The 19422-nt window shown below is 43.0% G+C and overlaps 1 protein-coding gene across 1 annotated transcript; it reads left to right on the top strand.

Annotated features, from left to right (window-relative positions):
* The first annotated feature begins 282 nt into the window (after positions 1-282).
* On the top strand, positions 283-10219 carry LOC100822006 (DNA-directed RNA polymerases IV and V subunit 2). The gene is made up of 8 exons (XM_003564728.4): positions 283-438; positions 1326-1887; positions 2490-2696; positions 3640-4520; positions 4615-4906; positions 5526-6476; positions 8040-8311; positions 9560-10219. Exons 2-8 carry the CDS (start codon positions 1351-1353, stop codon positions 10059-10061), a joined length of 3642 nt encoding a protein of 1213 aa, XP_003564776.1. The 5' UTR covers positions 283-438; positions 1326-1350; the 3' UTR covers positions 10062-10219.
* The last annotated feature ends 9203 nt before the right edge of the window (positions 10220-19422 follow it).

The following is a 19422-nucleotide window of genomic DNA, read 5'->3' as shown; positions in this document are numbered from 1 at the left end:
TGCCCCTAAAATTTAAGGGAGTGTCTATTTCTCAGTCGCCTAAGAAATAGTTATTTCTCAGTCAACAATCGTAGCCATCCAATCAAGATTTTTTTATCCATTGGGACTACAATAATCTTACATGAATCTCGATGATTGAATTAAAAGATTGTTATTAACTATTTCTCAATCACCTAAGAAATAGAAAAACCGAAAATTTAACTGGGCCAACCATTTTACTCCACTCACCAACGTGAAATTGGGTGAAACTGCCCCTGAAATTTGGTTGGACCAACCATTTACTCCACTCCAACCAAACACATCGGTCTCGTAGGCTCGCTCGTTCCGTGGCTCGTCTTCCTCTCGCGCGAGCGCCGCCACCCCTCCCTCCCCGTCCCGCTGCCGAGCGCCCCAGCCCCTTAGCTCGTCTTCCTCCTCGCGCGAGCGCCTCCACCGCAGGTTGATCTCCCCTTCGATTCTCTCTCTCTCGCCCTACCATTGCTCCTCCCATCACCCCACGAACGGATTCCGCCATTTAGCTCCCCGTTTCATCTTCCCCAAATCATAACTGAGGCAAAAATCTCCTCCTCCCGTGTATTCTCCACTTTGTGTTTAGTTGGTCATTAGGCTTAAAACCTCTAGATTGTTCAAATGTGATATTTTAGCAAAAGGTGGCATTTAACTTTCCCAAAAATTTGGGAGTTCAACTGAACCCGCATACCCAACCGTCCGCTTGTTAGATCTTTTCATTTGTTATATACTATCTGGCATTGCTCTGTATTGTACTGTATTGATGGAAGTTATGGCCGCATAGATGGGTGGATCTCTTGTATTTTTGTAGCCAACATTTGATGGCGAACCTTGCTGGTTGCGAGCTAGGGTGGGAGACATGTTTTGTGTTGTCTTGGCAAATATTTGATGGCTTCGAATGCCTTAGGTTTGTGAACCGTGATGGTTGTGAGCTAGGGTGTCAATGGTGTGATGTCTTTGTTGAGGGTAGCCAATATCATCATTTTCTGCTTATGTAGTAGTGTTGGAGCAAGTTAGGGTAGGGCTTCTTTTATCTGTGTGATTGGTTACTAGATTGTTTGTGCTAATTAGTGCACTGTAAGCCATAAGCTTCATCAATTGTCTTGCTGAGGTTGACGTATTCACCTTTTGAGGAAATGCTGTATATGTGTGTGCATGGCATGGTGTATTTGCCATTTATGGATAATCATTTCGATAATTTGACTCTAGTATTTATTGGCAATGTATATGACATTTTTGCTATCCAGATTACTAGTATCTTATTTGATGTTTTTCTATGATCCCTTTTTGAATTATCGAATTGCGATACTTGACAGGGTATTAGCTGCCGTTGCTGGTGTAATGGAAGAGCCACCAAGGGACAATGCGCACTCAAAAAATGGCCCTGAGCCTGAGCTGGAACCTATGATACTGGATGACAATGAGGAGAGTAGATCCCATACCATGGATGATTCAAACGGGCAGTCTTCTATGGATATTGACATAGAGGGGTCTTCAATGGGAGAGCAGATTCCAGCTGACATGAACTTGACAAGCCTAGAGAAATTTTGCAAGGAAGCATCAAGGTCATTTTTTGAGGAAATCGGTCTGATTAGCCACCAGATAAACTCTTATAATGAGTTTGTCTCGCATGGGCTCCAGGAGCTTTTTGATTCGCTAGGCGAAGTGACTGTTGAACCTGGCTATGATCCTTCAAAGAAAGGACCAGGTGGTTGGAGGCATGCCATCATCAAGTTTGGGAAAGTGAAACTTGAAGAGCCTGTATTCTGGTCTGGCAAAATTGGTATTGACGAGGAGTCACTCAAGCTCAAGCCAAGACATGCTCGGCTCCAAAATATGACATATTCCTCCAAAATGGAAGTAGAAGTGAATATTCAGGTCAGGAGTTTTCATGTTCATCATGTGCTCGTTGCTTATTATTTATGCTGTTATCTATTAACAAGTGTGAGGCATGCATGCAATCTGTAGAATTGATGCCCCAAAATTACTTGAAATTGCCAAATGCTTTCACATGCATGGCATGATACTGTTTTTAAATGCTGTTGACACTACACAATTCAATCTTGTTTGTATAAGCTCAGCCTGTAAAAAGATGCAAGGCCTTGGCTGTCTATCTACTGAGCTTATGATGTTTTCACTTGGTAGTATTTTTATTCCGTGGTATCCTAATTAATATAGCAAAATGGTCCATTGATAGAATATGAAATGGAGCAGTCAATGAACAAATGTTTGCTTGATGTTCCTAGAATAGCTCAGCACTTGTAATATATGTGGTTGTAGATGTCATTGATGTGTGCTATGTTTTATGCACTTGATCCTATTGAACTAGTGTGTCAATATATTTATTTACACCAATAAACTATGTGCTAATTTTTCTAGTGCATAATTAAGTTATAGAATTGATATGTCTGTGCTCAGATTTGCACCACGTAGGGGTCGCAGTCAGAGCCGATTGACTGACATGTTCTAAACTGTCACAGGTTTATTCTATGGAGAAAAGTGATAAGGCTAAAACAGGGAATGATCATTTTGGTCACAAGAGAGATATTATTAACGAAACTCATTGGGTGACTATTGGCCGCCTTCCAGTTATGGTTAATTCAGATTTATGCTGGCTGCATAAACTTGGGGAAAGTGACTGCCTTTTTGATTCTGGTGGATACTTTTTGATCAAGGGAATGGAGAAGGTATAACTATATTGATCTCTCTTTGCTAATTTCATTCTTAATTCATTTATCATGCAGGGAGTGTTACACTATCACATGTTTAAAAACTTTTCTTTTGTACACTAAGATGGACTACAAAGTTGTGAACTTTTGTGATTTTGATTGGAAAATCTTATCTTTGTTCTGCTTTTATGTAACAAAATAAAGGAAGATGTCCCAAATATCTATTTTCTGAAGAATTAGTGCCAAACACTACGAAATTTTTCACAAATAATTGTAAACACACATGGAGGGGTATCAAAAGGTTTAACCACACTGCCAAAAAAGAGTTAAAATGACCACCATCTGAATTGGTCTGCTTCCATATGTTGGACTATTGTGCATTAGCCATTAGACAAATACGATGTCAATAAGCTACAATGTGTTATTTGGACCAATGAACCAAACATAGCATTTTATTGGACTAGCTAAATACCGCTGCATTGCTATGGATAAAAATGATAATGCAAGCATGTTGAGCCATTATTGCCGGCTTACCCTGTTCCATACTTTAGCTCTGCTGCCACACCTACCCAAGTTCCGCCTAGACCGGTGTCATGCCTGGGCATTGGTGCTCCGTCTCATGTTCCATTTTTGTTTGAGATTTTTAGGAGGTGGTTACCTTAGTCTGTGTGAGGATCCACTTTCTTTAGAGAACTTCAGTAATGTGGGAAAAGGAGGTAGGAGGCATGGATGAATGTGCCTCACTAACTCCAATTTAGGTAATGATGTTGTAAATGGACATGAGCTTCTGCTGATAACATTGGCATAACTGAACTATGTTCACGATCTTGTTAGGAAAGTTACATATTCTCTTGGTGAGTGACTCTCTTAGAGTATCAATTGTTTGCTATAAAGAGAAATGTTTGTGACATATATGAAGTTCTTGAATCTCATTATGTCTCCATTGCTGTAAACCCTGCAGATATTTATCGCACAAGAGCAAAGATGCTTGACCAGGATTTGGGTTGCTGATCGACCTTGCTGGAATGTCTCTTATTTGTCTGAAATGAAACGAAGACGCGTATATATAAAACTGATTGATTCTACAACCAACAATGATTTAAATGGGGCCAAAATCATTTCCATTTCCTTCTTGTATGCCAATATGCCAATTTGGTTACTTTTTTTTGCCCTGGGAGTATCATCTGATAAGGAAGTATTTGATATGATAGATATGAAAGACTGTGATGCTTCTGTTATCAACGCGATATCTGCAACTATTCGTGAGTCTGATGAACTGTGTGAAGGCTTTCGCCAGTCCGATAAAGCTCGCAAATATGTTGATGATTTGGTCAAGAGTTCAAAATTTCCTCCAGCAGAGCCTTTTACTGATTATGTTGCTAAATATCTCTTTCCTGGTATAAGTGGGAACAGGAATAAAGCATTTTTCTTAGGTTACATGGTCAAATGCCTTCTAATGGCTTTTACTGGGAAGCGCAAATGTGATAATAAGGATGATTTCCGGAACAAGAGACTGGAGCTACCTGGTCAATTGCTTGGAAGAGAACTTCGTGCACATCTTAGGCATGCAGAGAGACTCATGGTTAAGGCAATGCAGAGAGATTTGAATAGTGACCGTGATTTACAATTTCCTCTGCGATATCTTGATGCGTCAATTATTACTAATGGTATAAATCGTGCATTCGCTACTGGTTCTTGGAGCCATCCCTACATAAGAAATGAAAGATGCTCAGGTATTGTTGCAACCCTGAGGAGAACAAATCCTCTTCAAATGATGTCAGACTTGAGGAAAAGTCGTCAGCAGGTTGCTTATGCTGGGAAAGTTGGTGATGCAAGATATCCGTAAGCAATTTTCTTAAACCAAATGTTTCACACACTTGCATGTCTTTCTTTTGCTTTATGCGCTGTAAACTAACCTGAAGAAAACACTTTGCAGCAATCCATCCTACTGGGGAAAGATGTGTTTTATGTCCACACCTGATGGTGAAAACTGTGGACTCGTGAAAAATCTGGCTGTTACTGCTATTGTTAGCTCTAGAGTGGTACAGCCATTGATTGACAGATTTGTTTCTTGTGGAATGAATAAGCTCGATGAAATTAGTGCTAAGGAGATTCCTAAAATGGACAAGATCTTCCTGAATGGCGATTGGATAGGATCCTGTACTGATCCAGCTTCATTTGTTATGCGTTTAAGGTGCATGAGACGCGCCAATCTGATTGATCCACAGGTTTGCTCTCTTTCCTATGGTTAGAACCATTTGCTAAAACTATATATTGTTTTTTGAATTTTGGTGTCTAGGTTCAATGTTACGTACCATATTTAGTTTAAGAAGAGTTGCCAATGACGTATCATAAGTTTTGGAAAGGTCAAATATGCATGCTTATTTAATCAATGATCGCTGTAACTTGAATGCATTCTGCTTCGATATAACAACCATTTTCATAGTTCATGCCTTGTTACTTCTACTATGCGATTTTGTGGAGCTTCATGATGTATTCTGTACTTAGCTATTTCTGAAGAATCAACATTTTACACAGTTTGGTCAACTATAGCCATGGGTGTAATCTCTTCGTGTTGGGTTCATAAATTTATTGTCTAGTTTTCTGGGTACCATCTCTGTAAATGTACTTTGCCTTTTTGTACTGCCTAATCATTACTAGGCATTTCTTTTGTGTTTCCTACCAAAATTTAGTTATTTGAGTAATGTAATTTAGAATACTTATCTGATGCACAATAACTGAGATACTGGTTGCTACATGTGTTTTCCCCTTGCATATTCTTTTTGCTAATATGTTACCCTAGTGCCATTTGTGGTATTACTCATGCTTCGTGCTCCGTCTGATTAGGTTGAAATCAAAAGGGACAAGCACCAATTTCCTGGGGAAGTACGGGTGTTTTCTGATGCAGGGAGAATCCTCAGACCTCTTCTTGTGGTCGAGAACCTAAATAAAATTAGAAAATCGAAGGACCGTCATTACACTTTTCAGGCACTATTGCAACAAGAAATAATTGAGTACATTGGTGTTGAAGAGGAGGAAGATATACAATGTGCCTGGGGAATCAGGCACCTGTTTCCGAGCAGTGGAGAGAAGGTGTCTGGCTATACTCACTGTGAGCTGGATCTTTCTTTTCTGCTGGGATTAAGTTGTGGTCTTATACCTTTCGCAAATCACAATTTTGCTCGAAGAGTACTGTACCAGTCGGAAAAACATTCACAGCAAGCTATTGGATACTCCACAACAAATCCACTTACCAGAGTTGATACTCATTCCCATCAACTTTACTACCCGCAGAGACCCCTTTTCAAAACAGTTACAGCTGATTGTATTGGCAGATCAGATTATACTATTGGAAGAAAAGATGACTTTGCTAGGCCAGAATATTTCAATGGACAAAATGCAATAGTTGCAGTCAATGTTCATCAGGGATTTAACCAAGAGGACTCCCTGGTTATGAACAGGGCTTCTCTTGAACGGGGTATGTTTAGAACTGAGCACATCAGGAGCTATAAGGCAGAAGTAGAGACCAAAGAGCCCATCAAACGACTGAAACTGAAGGAAAAAGTAGACTTTGGTAAAATGCAAAGCAAGAGAGGACGGGTTGACAATCTTGATGATGATGGATTACCATACGTGGGTGCAAGTCTTCAGAGTGGTGATATCGTCATCGGGAAAGTGTCAGAATCTGGCGAAGATCATAGTATCAAGATGAAGCATACGGAAAAGGGAATGGTCCAGAGAGTGTTGCTCTCAGCCAATGACGAGGGGAAGAATTTTGCCGTTGTAACTCTGAGACAGGTAAAACTCTAGTTAAGAATAATTATTATTTGGCACATTACATGAAGTGAAGTTTACTACCAATTTTAATATTCTAGTCATTTTATAAATAGTAGAATTCAGCATGTTTGTCTTATGCTCTACAGCTTGATTGACAGAAACCAACTGCAACTGAAATGTTTCTTAGTAGGTTGCCCTCCTTTTATGGGCGCCTAGTAAAGTACTTCCTCCTTTTCAAGGCGTCCTCAAATTTGGAGCTTCAACTTTGACCATCAGTGATACAATTAATATATTAATTATTCGCTGTAAAATATACCATTGGGAACTTTTTTCGAATACGAATTCAATGCTATAATTTTTGTGGCACATAACCCATATTTTATTGGTCAAAATTGATGACCAATGTTTAATCTTGAAATGCGTCGACACCTTATTTGGAAAGGAGGGAGACAGGGAGTACCATGATTCAATGAACTAGTGAGTTCCTGCTTGGAGTGAGAGGGGGGGGGGGGGGGGGGGGGGCTGGCTCCGTGATCATCTAGCTCTTGAGAGAATTTTGTTGTACTATTATAATTTGTCTCCCCTGTTTTCTTCCCATGTAATTAAGAGGGAAATGGAAGATAAGAATGTTTAGCATCAGTACGCACTGATGGGTACCTGACAGAAGTTTACCTGCCTCCTACAATATTTGCATTTCCACCCATTCAATTTGAAACTAACCCACTTTTTCCTTTTCTATTAAGGCCTTCATTTTAGTTTTTATGGAACCCCTTCCATCAATTTTCTTGTTAAACTTCCTAAATTTAGATGGGCCTCCCTCATGCCATCCTACACCAATTCAGCAGACGTTACTCCCTCTTTTTACTAGCTATTGACTTACTCCCTCTGATCCTAAATTCTTGACTCAAATTTGTCCAAATATGGATGTATCTATTCTTAAAAAGCGTCTAGATACATGTAATATTTCGACAACGATTTAGGATCGGATTGAGTAAAAGATATCTTTTGATGGAATGCGATCAAACTTTCTAAATTTGCCTAATAAGCATTTTGATATGTAAAAGGTATACTAGATTCATCATAAAAAAGATTATCATGCCACTTGTTTTTGAAATACATTATGTACCGTGCAAAAATAAGCAAGGGATGAAGGACCAATAATATAGCATTGTTTTTATGTGCGCACAGTTTGTTTTTTGTACAGCACACAAACGTTAATATTTTTCCACAGCAAATTTGCTAGGGCACATGATGCCGTGTGTGTGAAGGGAGGTTTTCACCGGATACGCCGCCGTAAATGTATACATAGTTTTTTGGGCATTTTTTTTAAACTTGGGAGGTGATTTTTTTAACTGGTAGCATATGTTCCCATGATCATTTTGGCATTTTCTTAGTTTGTAAATTCCAAGTACATAATTCACACACGGTTGCCTAGTTCTGGGGACGTGTTGATCTGGTCTCAGGGGTGGCAGATTTGATGCTAATGCTAACTCTTCACTTCACTGATTTGCCGCATCGCTACTTGATGGTAGCCACTTCCGTCTCTAGCAATATCAGTTACTTATTGCTGATCTTATTTTTCAGGTTCGATCACCTTGCGTCGGAGATAAATTTTCTAGCATGCATGGCCAGAAAGGTGTTATTGGTTTTCTAGAATCTCAGGAGAACTTCCCTTTTACTTGCCAAGGAATAGTTCCAGATGTGGTGATAAATCCACATGCCTTTCCTACCCGTCAAACTCCAGGCCAGCTGCTTGAAGCTGCTTTGGGAAAGGGAATCGCTCTTGGTGGTGCAATGCGATATGCAACACCATTCACCCCAGCATCACTTGAAGTGATCTCAGAACAATTGCACAAGTAAGTGCCTCCTTGCTTTTCTGAATTCGAAACAGACTCATATATCTACTGATTTGAAACGGTTGAGCATTGCAGTTATCTTCTAGTATTAGTTAAACTTTGTAATTATCCAGACATACTAGTACAGTTTAAGTTACATGACTACATCTCTGGTGAACTTTGTACATTACTAAAGTGTGCCCGTTATCTGGAATGTTGTTAATATATGGAGTAAAAGAACACCAGTGTTTTGAATTCAATTTCTTTTTTCTTTTGAAGATAATTATATATTGAACCTTTGTGATTCCGCAAATGCAACCATAGTGTAGTGGCTGGAGCTATCTCTCCTAATCGGGTGGTCACAGTTTCGACGTTGTTCATCCACAGCTTAAGTTCAGTTTTCGAAAGGGATATGTTTTGTCCAGTAAACCCATTTAGGGGTCAGGAAATGCAGTAACTGACAATATTGCCCGGGAACCAAAACCCTGGCTTGATATATTGCTCCCTCCATTCCAAAATATAAGGCTCGTTTGGCTTTTCACGGTATTCAGTCTGAAATAAATGTTATGTGATACATGTTTTGTCTGGTTTGCGCTTCTGTTTTTGATTTACATTTTCATATTATTTAAACTTGTTGGTTGAGCCTAAAAAGAGAGCAGCATCTGATTAACAGATTACCGCTCAAATTAATTTCTAGATTTTATGTGGTTGCCATAGCCCATGCACTTACATGGTATGACAAACTACCATATTTATTGTTCACCTCTATTTGTAAAAAGGACATTCATCTGTAATTATAGCATACAGGTTGGGGTGGGAACATTTATGTATCAGTCAACAGAAAGTGAACTGCTTAGCACAATCATCTGATATATTTTTTTTTCCACTTTTCAATATCACTGTTTTTTCATTCTTTTCCTAGTTTTGCTTCGAACGCAGAAGTACGTGTTTTTTTCCTTCCTGCTGTTATGTACTCCCTCTGTTCCATAATTCTTGTCTCAAATTTGCTCAAAAATGGATGTATCTATTCATAAAAAGTGTTTAGATACATGTAAGATTTCGACAAGAATTATGGAACGGAGGGAGTATCATTGTGTGCCTTCTCCAACTAAGACATTTATACTGTCACTATCATATAAGATCCTGTGCGAGTCAAATTACATAATTTTGCTGGAAATATCTTCCGAGAAACCATAGTATGTTACTATTTATTTGGGGTACAGACTTGTACGAGTCATTGCCTTAATGACCAAAATTGATGCATTTCAGGGCTGGATTTTCGAGAGGCGGAGCTGAAAGTGTTATCAATGGCCGAACAGGCGAAAGAATGCACTCATTGATTTTCATGGGTCCTAACTTTTACCAGCGGCTGACTCACATGGCGGAAGACAAGGTAAAATTCCGGAACACTGGGCCAGTGCACCCCCTCACAAGGCAACCTGTGGCAGACAGGAAAAGATTTGGCGGAGTGAAGTTTGGAGAAATGGAGCGGGACTGCCTCCTTGCCCACGGGGCAGCTGCCAACCTCCATGAGCGGCTCTTCATGCTCAGCGACTTCTCACAGATGCACATTTGCCGAACATGTGAACGGGTGGCGAACGTTGTCATGAGGGGTGTCCCTGGAGGAAAGAGGATCCGAGGCCCGTACTGCGGATTCTGCCGATCTTCAGAGAATACAGTTAGGATCGCCGTGCCGTACGGTGCGAAGCTCCTCTACCAGGAACTCTTTTGCATGGGGATCTGCCTCAAGTTCCAGACGGAAATCTGTTAGAACTTAGAAACCTGTCATCGAGTCGTGATGTATATACTTTGCTTGTCTAACCGTTGATTTGAGCTGGGCCGTGTACTCGTGTTTACTGCGGAACGGATAAACGAATGGGGGCTGTTGCTGGTTCGAGCTTTACGTGGATGTGTTTGGTTCAGTCAAAATGTGAACTAGGGACTACAGAAAATCGTACAACGTGGATCATGCTAGAATTTCCTGCATTGGAAGCTTGCGCATTGAGGTGCCCTGAAGTTCAGATGCTAAAACCATTTATCACCCCATCGGGAAATACAATTTGCGTTTCTGGAGGCAATACACTGTTGAACAAATAACGGAAGTAACAAAAGTAAACTGAAAAGATATGAAACACGAGCAGTAATTGCTCTACTTCCTTCAGTTTAGAGGCTCGACCTCTGTAATCTGACCATCTTGGGCATCAACTTTGAACGATGTCCTGCAATGACAGGGATCGTGTGCATTGAACCTGGACGCCTCTGTAGTATATGGTCATAATGGCACGACTAGCTAGCCCATTGGATTACACAGATTTTCTCCAACGGAAAATACGAGATGCACGTGCTGAAAGAATTGTGCGTGGATTAGAAAACCGAGCGAGTGACGACGACACGCTGGGTTCGATCTGTTAGCTGGAGATACCTGCGGGGAAAGAAAAGAACAGTTGATGGATTCAAGCTTTTTTCATTTTCACGACTGTCTATTTCTATTTCGCTTGAGAAATTTGTCGATTCTTAGCGCTGATCTAATGGTTGATATTAAGAATCATGAGCTGGCAATTTCTCAAGATGTAATGTTTGATATAACTATTACCTCCTGAGAGGTCCAAGATACTAACAGCCATGCCAGGGAGAGTATGGACATGCTCAAGTCATGAAGCAAATTGTGGTAACAATACTTAATTAAAGCTGAACCTATATGGAAGCAAACGCTAGTTAATTTGTTTTATTTGTCAAATGCATGTTTAGCATTATGTGACATAGTTTTGAAGTATGCATTGCAAACGTAGGCTTTGCTTTAATCTGTTCTTACTACTACGTTTTCTTACAAGATGAATTCAGAAATATATCAATAATATAGCAGCAAACTACACACTTGAAAACATGTGTACTTAAGTACATTTCAGAGACAGAGAGAGATCAAATACATTTCATAAACTTAAAAAAATATTTACTTTGGAATCTACTCCAGATCGATATCAAAGACTTGACCATAGGGACTAGTGCTGGTGCGTGCATTTTAGTAAAAGTTGAGATATTTTTTATTGGACGGACGAATTATTGAGTTAATCATACTACTGATCGATTCTTCCAGCGCCGATCGCGCGCCATTAACGAACAGGGAATTCCGGGACCATCGGCCGTTCAACGTAAGAAAATAAAATAAAAGTTGGCTCAAGAAAAAAAAGAAAATAAAAATTGCTACTCAATCGATCAGTGACCACATTCAATTTCAACCCCTCAAACTCAAACACGCAGATCCCAGCAATGTGGGATGCTCTTTCGTACGCGCGGAAAGACCGCCGTGGCCCCTGAAGATGAGCTGGAAGTAGTCATAGCAGAGTACACACAGACAAACAGTATTCAAGAAGCCCATGGCCCGGGGGAGCACCGTATGAGTTGGTTGGTGGTCGCTCGCGAACGCCTTAAAACTCCGCACTCTGGTCAGTCAAGAAATGGACAGGCAGTCCGGCCCATGGTTTCCCATTCGGCACCAGTGATTCCCGATCCGTATGCATGCCGACGTGAACGGTGAACATCGGTCGATCAATCAAGGAGCTAGCGGCGCACGAGTTGAAGCCATGACGGGCCGCGTGCATCGGGGGTCCATGGTTAGCAGATGATTATGCGAACCAATGATTTGCTTGGTTTCAAGCCATCCATGTAAGTACTAGTACTTGTCTGGCTAGCGACCGACCGGCCCAGCAGCAGCATGCCGGTGAGCTGAGCTCCACGCGTTGCGGTTGCGCTCACCGACAGTTGCTAGCTAGAGAGATTTGTTACGAAAAAGTTAATACTTCCTCTGAACTCATGTTGATTGTTGTTCATTTGGTGCAATTTTCTAGCATTAAATCTGCGACAAATAATATGGACGGTGGGAGCAGTAACTTTCTTGGGTCACGTTGGAGAAAGCTGTTAGCCAAAAGCAGACCGGTCGTTTTTTGAGTTCATCGTACCGAGGCCACTCAGCCACTGATATGTTAGTTAGTTAGCTGCTTATGATGTTAGTTGCTGCTTGCCTTTAATTTTTTGCAGGGTAGTTAGTTGCCTGCTTGTTTTTTGGTTTGATTAGTCTGGCGATGGGTTCAGCCGTTCAGGTCAAGCATTTTAAAACTAGATTGCGATTTTCTTCCGATAAGAAATGGTTACTAAAACAAATCGACGGCCTTTCCTCGTCTTTGCAACTACTGGTCAAGCTTGCTTTCCCTTTTACTCTTTTTTAAAAAAAAAAGCAACAGCTTGCTTAATTTTGATAGATTGGTTTTAATTAATCAGGACAAATGAAGTCCGGTCAATTTCGTCCACACCCTGGGAGAAGAGATCAAACAAAATTAATCAGAAACCAAATCTGAGAGTAACGTCAAATAGGAGTAGCTAGCACAGCCAGGTGGTTAAGATTTTGGTGTTCATGTACCTGTCTGTACTTTACGATGCTTCTCTGAAATCTTGGATGAATTCATTAACCATGAACCATCTTCTTCGCTACTCCAAGCTTATTCTTTTTTTCTTAGGCCACTCTCAATGCATAGTTTTTTTGTAAGGATGTAAACAGAACAGTTTGAGCCCGTTTAAACCCTGCCCACAAGGCCTTTGGCAGCAAAAGCCAAAACGCTAAAATAAAAAACGTGCAGAGAGTCTGCTTGAGCGGGCTTGGCGGCGCTGATTAGCGCGCCGTTGACGTCCTTACTCTTAGGTGTTGTCTCTTAGCCCGTAATAAATGCTAAGAAGTCATAACCCCAATACATTGTCTCTTACGGCGGTATCTAAAGTATCAGTTATTTAATATCTTTGTGACAGAGAGTTAATGACTTTGTGTTGGTTTGCGTGAAGAGACGGTCGCTAGCATACAGTTTCATCATTGGAAGGGTGCTATGTTAGCAAAATGCCTAAAATGACGTGCTAAGAGACAAACATTGAGAGTGGCCTTAGAGCAACTCCAGCCGTCCCCCCTGAAGTCCCCCTAAACGGGCTTGGGGAGCGCAGGCGCGAAAATTCTGACCCAGCCGGCCTCCCCAATTTGTTTTTTAAGCCGGGGCGGCCCAAAAAGTTAGCCGGCGCCCCAGGCCGAACCCAGTCCACGGGGAGGCGAGCGGGGCGCCGACACCTCGCGTTCTTGCGGTGGGCCCGCCTTCTCATTCACCGGTTTCCCACCGGCTTCTTCTCGGCGCCCGAGGCGATTAATCGCGGTCGCCGGGTAAAGACCCGCCGGTTGCCACGTGGCCGCACCCCCGCGCATTCTTGATGCACTATTGTCGTGTTCACACCGCTCGTCGGATTACCTTCCCCGCCTATAAATAGCATCTCCGGCGCTCTCCCTTCTCGCCATTGCTCCTCTCGCCCCCCATCTCCCTCCCTCACACCCCTAGCCATCCAGCTTCTCGCCTGCAGAATCGACGGCGCCGACGCGAACGACTGGCGCCGCCACTGGCTGATGGTGGAGGAAGCCGACGCCCTCCACCACGTCGGCTACCCGTGCCCGCCGGACACTCGGCTTCCTAGCGATTGGAAGCTGAGCACCAGCAGCATTCCGACGCCACCGGTGCCTCAAGGGCCGAGGAGGCAGGCCGCCATCACGGAGGCCTTCTTCCATGAGCTGACGTCAGCGTAGCGCCTCCTGCCGGTGTGGGACCGGCACGGAGTGGCCAGCGTTCTTTGAGCGCCGGCACGCGGAGCAGATGGCGCGGTACGAGCCCGCCGCACCACTGATGGGCCGCCACGACACCATCGGTGAAAGATCGGTATGGTCGACTAGAGGGGGGGTGAATAGGCGACTAACAATTTTACTTTTACTTTTCACTTTTAAGGATACAAGCATCAATACATGGGTTCACTAAAACATCTAAATGATGAACACCCCTAGTATGATGCAATAGCCGAAGCACGAGTACAAGCAATAGATAATTAATTGAAACTTACTTGATAGCCGAAGCACAAGATAAACAATTAAGCTTTGCAAGTAACTAAAGGGGCAAGAATGATACCACACGGGGAGATGAAGATTTCACCGGAGTTCCACCTATTGGGGTCGGTGTACGTCTCCGTTTGAAGGAGTGCTCTACCACAAAGGCAGAGGCGTCACAAAGGCTCACTCTATTCTCCAACTCACCACACCGCAAAGGTGGGATGAGCTCTCACAACACCGCAAAGGTGGGATGAGCTCTCACAACACCACAAAGGTGAGGTGAGTTCCACTAAGTGGCTTCCTTGAGGACGAATGCCAACCCTTACAAACTTGACCGGGCTCTCTCCACAACTTAATTGGAAACTCCCAATTCGAGGAGAAGGGCACGTCTCCACAACTTAATTGGAGGCTCCTTCCCGAATCCACAAGCACCACCTCACAAGATTAGTGGCCTTGAGGAGACACCTTCCGGTTAGAGATCTCAAAATCCCAAGAGTAACAAAATCCACAAAGGAAACAAGGGGAATCAACCTTTTGCTTTGGTAAAACGCTACATCTAGATCTCCTCCTCCAATCCTCAAAGAATCAACAAGGGGGGAGCTCTATGAAGGGAGATATAACACTTTGAAGCTTTAGAAATGGTGTGGAGAGAGTTGAGCTTCGGATAAGTTCATCCCGAGGTAGGGGATGACTATTTATGGGGGTCCTGAAATCTAACCGTTATGCACTAAGTCTGCCAGGGGAGGAAGTTCCGGTACACCGCACTTGTTCCGGTCCAACCTCCGCCAAATACAAATGAATTCCAGCAGCATCACGGAGGTATGCCGGACGTTGTGTGGAATTTCCGCCCAACCGGTGGTAGGCCGGAAGTTCCGGGCTTGGAACAGACCTGGCAACACAGTTAGACTTTGGGTGGCTCTCTCTCGCACGGGTAGGCTTTATGTGGGTGCAAACATGGTAGTTTGTGTACGTGAAGTTGATTCACCCACTATCTTCTCATGTGGACTCTCTCTTAATAGTACGGAGTTCTTACGACTCAATATAAATTAAAAGCCGCTAAACACCACTTTGCTTCTTTCCTTTTTGAGGGCAACGAACCGTCTTGTGCCATATGATCTCAAATCTGAAACACTCGAGCACACGGTTAGTCCACGAGTCATGTTGTCATTAACACCAAAACACTTAGGGATCGAAATGCCCTTTCAATCGGCCAGCGCCTCTGGTGGGGGGAGCCAGGCCGCACCCTTGACGGCGTGCTGGCCCACATCGTGGCCGGCAACCTGCCGCGGCTGGAGTATCCGCCGGTGGCTAGAGTATCCGCCGGTGGCTAGAGGGCCAGGGGAGGACGCCACTGCTACCTCACGGCCTCCTCCGGCTCCGGCTCCTCTTCTTCCTCCTCCCGGCCTCCTCGCCTCCTCATCAAGGACGAGTCGGGCTCCTCTCGGGGGCGACAGACGCCTAAGCCGGAGCCGGGGTGGACGCCGGTAGCGGAAAACGAGCGGCGCGCGCTCGAGTTCCGCCTCGACGGCGACCCGGAAGAATTTCTAGGACAACTGGCGGCGGAGCGCGCCAACCAACGCGAGGCCGAGGAGGCGGCCCGGCTCGGCCTTGCCATGATGGAAGCCGAAGCCGAGGCATGGAGCCAACAGGAGGGCGAGAGGGAGGCGGCGGCGGCGGCGAGGGCATGGGGGAAGATGCCGGTGCTGAAGAAGCCGAAGACGGAGGTGAAGGTGGAGCCGATCACCATCGACTCCGACGACTCCGACTTCGACGCCTACCTCACCGACTTCAGCGACTAGCGTGCCCGTTTTTTTATTTTAGAATTATGTAAAAAACTTTATGTTTAATTAAATTTTGTCGAGTTTAGTTAAATTTCGCTTGGTTCATTTAAATTCCGCCGAATTTAGTTGAATTTTTTCAGATTTTCAATTTTTGGGGGAGTTCATATTGGGGACGCGGCTGGATCACGGCAGAACCCTAAAATTATTTTTGCACCGACGCCCCCAGCAAACGGCCTAAAAAACAGCTGTGCCGGATGCCAAACGGGGGATGGCTGGATTTGCTCTTAGGAAACACTGCTGAGTCTTGCCTGCCAGTTCATTGTCTGCTCATGATAAACGTAAGGGCTAGAGCGTACTGGAGTAGTAAAAAAAATTCAAACTTAATTTGCATGCACATGTGCCATCAATATACATCATTCTCCAGGACAAACCTGTGGACCGAACATGCATGAAAGTGAAGTTTCTGGATCAACATTAGCCAATCAAGGCGGCTATTGCTCGATTTTGATTGTATTTCGTTGTCACCGCGAAAATTTGCACGGCCCTGTTAATAACACTAGTTGGCGGTACATAGGCCTAACACGCCGAAGAAGTCGCCGATCGAGAGACTGAAGAAGCTAGCTGCGACCAAGTGGCAACACGTAGTAGTACGAATTAACGCACGCGCGCATGCAGAAGACCCAGTTTGGTTTCGATCGGTTCCATCCAATATATGCAGAGTAATATAGTCCAACACGAACAACTTAACAGATCGTTAATCCTCCATTTGGACTGCTGATTCGTCGGGTTTCCTGCCCATGGAACACAGACGGACAAGTTGTGTTGCTTGACCGCGTCGTACGAACACTTAAACATCTGGACCATTCCGTAAAAAGCCTCCTAATTAAGCTCAATGCGTCCAGCCTAACAGCTGGCTCTCACAAGTATAGAAGTCAACCTGCAGCATTGATCAAGAGTGGTAGTACTACGGAGTATTTACTTTATAATCTACTCAGATCGATATCAAAGACTTTAACCATAGGGACTAGTGCTGGTGCATGCGTGCGAAGTATATACTACTCCCTCCCTCGTATCAAATGATTCAAATTTGCACAAATATAAATGTATTTATGTTTAAAAAATGTCTAGATACATATAATAAAAAATCAATTAATATTTAATATGAGACGGAGGGAGTAGTATTTTCTTATTAGTTAATCGTACTCCAGCGCCGATCGCGCGCCATTAACGAACAGGGCAGCAGTACAGCTTAGCTGGAGCATTAAGAGCAGAGACGTAGAAGGAATCACGCCCCTATACTTAATCCTGGCACGACGTGCAGGGTCAGTTTGGTAATCCCATCTCTGGAACGTACCAACGCCTACAGTCCTAGCACACATGAACCACCGACGAAAACCTTGACGGCGACCTGGCAGCTAGCGAGCGCCGCGTGTTTCAGGGCTTCTTTGCCGTACTTTACGTCGGGTCACGACGAACGACCGTCCGTTAATACTAACAACAAGCACTTTTCTCGCACGTTGTCCTCGCGCGTCGACGCTCCAACACGAAGCTTTATTTGCTTACATTTGTTATTGGGGAGTACGTAGATTATTAGGACTGATCGGTCCATCGCCCTCCCGATTCAGCAAAGTCCATTTCTTTCTTCGTCCTCTCGCAACAGATCCAGAGCCACCCGTTGCGTCGGTTCGTTCGTTGATATTATATAGTTCGTCATTTTCTTTCTTTATTTGTTCAAACATAGATGTATCTATGTCTTAAAAACGTTAGATACATATAATAAAAAGTCACTTAATATGAGACATACACAATAATTTTCATCACTTGCATGGAGTTCCTCCGTTTTAGTACACCGCTGGAATCGCTGGGGGTTATTCCACGTGGATCCCATTTATTGTGGATTTATATATACATATTGGAGTTAAATTAAATCAGCCTTCGCTGTCTTGGACACGATCCAGCGTAATCCGTGATTCTGTGTCACACTGAGATCGATCTCCTCCACATGCATGCGTGCCATGTAGCGAGAGATCTCCTCCACATATGACAAAATGCGATGGCTCTAATTTAGCTCGAGCTACGTACTCCGCGATCCTTTGCTTTGCGAAAATTAAAGTTGGAAAGGTAGAAGCCGCCGAGCAAAGCAAGATTAAGCATCTAACCTTTGCTTTTGCTTTATGCGTGAAAAAGACAAGATTGATTAATCGGGACAGAAGAGTGGACAACAAACGTTTGTTCTGTTGGGAGGTCAACCATTTTAAACACATTTTTTTCTTAAGCCGGGAAACTGACTTGCAAGCACAACTCGTTTTGGTCTCACACCAGGCTGGAATGATTCTGGAAACATTGTCAAATATAGCGCTTTTTCTTTGTCAAAGGTAGAACTTCTTTAATACACCTCTCCCAAAATAACCTGGCAAATAATGTAGTCTCTACTTTTATTCATTTCAAAAAGGATCCCAGACTACTGATTATAAATCCACCAGCTAAGCAAATGATATATCATCGTTGTCGCATGCATTTTTTCCTTTAATTTTATCTCATTTTTTTCTTTAATTATATCTCACTGTTGAAGTATGTAAATACCTACTGTACATAAATAATATGGATAGGCCCCAATGTTCTCATAGTCCTTTTGCCTTACTCAACAAACCTAAAAAAAACATTTAGTTAATCTCTTAGCCCCCTTATCGTAATATGTACACACCAAATTATTATGAAGTTGCATTCCAAGGTTGAATTTGATAAATTAAATAGTAAGAACGAGGAGATGTGGTCATGAGAACATGAATTATAAATTGAAAAATAAACATTAGTGTGTATGAAAATTGAAAAAATACACCCATGATTGTTAAAATGTTCTAAAAGGCAAAATTTAAGCGGCTAACTTGTTTCTTACCCACTTTGTGAAATTTTTCTTCTTGATTTTTTCTAGGCTTTGTATCACATTTACATGAGAGTTCGAGTAAACAATCATAAAACTAATGAAAACAAAGTCTCCAGATGTCAAAAAGCTCTTCACTAAATACGAATTGTACATGGTTTAGCCCTTTCATAAACCAAACAAATTTCCAAAACCAAAAGAACAAGCGTGTCAAACTATAAATGGGTAACACCTCCAAGAACACACAAAAAGAAAACCACGAGCGGAAAAAAGAGAAGACCCCTTGCTGACCATCGCCATGGACTGCATGCAAAATTGGGCAATGCCTCCCACGAGGGCCAAAATAGCGTGTCCATAGCGAAGCCACCCATGATTTGCCCACGCTTGCACAGGAGAAAGGGGGCCACATGCAAGTCAAACGCGCACCCCACGACGTCCCATTGACATGTGGGCCCTCCCCAGAAAAAGGAGCAATCAACGGGTGGATCTAAAAACTTAATCCAATCTCCAGCTTCTTCCATTCTGGTCACCTACCGGTAAGCTGACCGCCGTCGGTGGAGGGTTTATT

Source organism: Brachypodium distachyon, chromosome 2 (assembly GCF_000005505.3).
Source record: "Brachypodium distachyon strain Bd21 chromosome 2, Brachypodium_distachyon_v3.0, whole genome shotgun sequence".
Lineage (NCBI taxonomy): Eukaryota > Viridiplantae > Streptophyta > Magnoliopsida > Poales > Poaceae > Brachypodium > Brachypodium distachyon.
The sequence above is the reverse complement of the archived record's forward strand: the minus strand, read 5'-3'. Positions and strand labels throughout refer to the sequence as shown.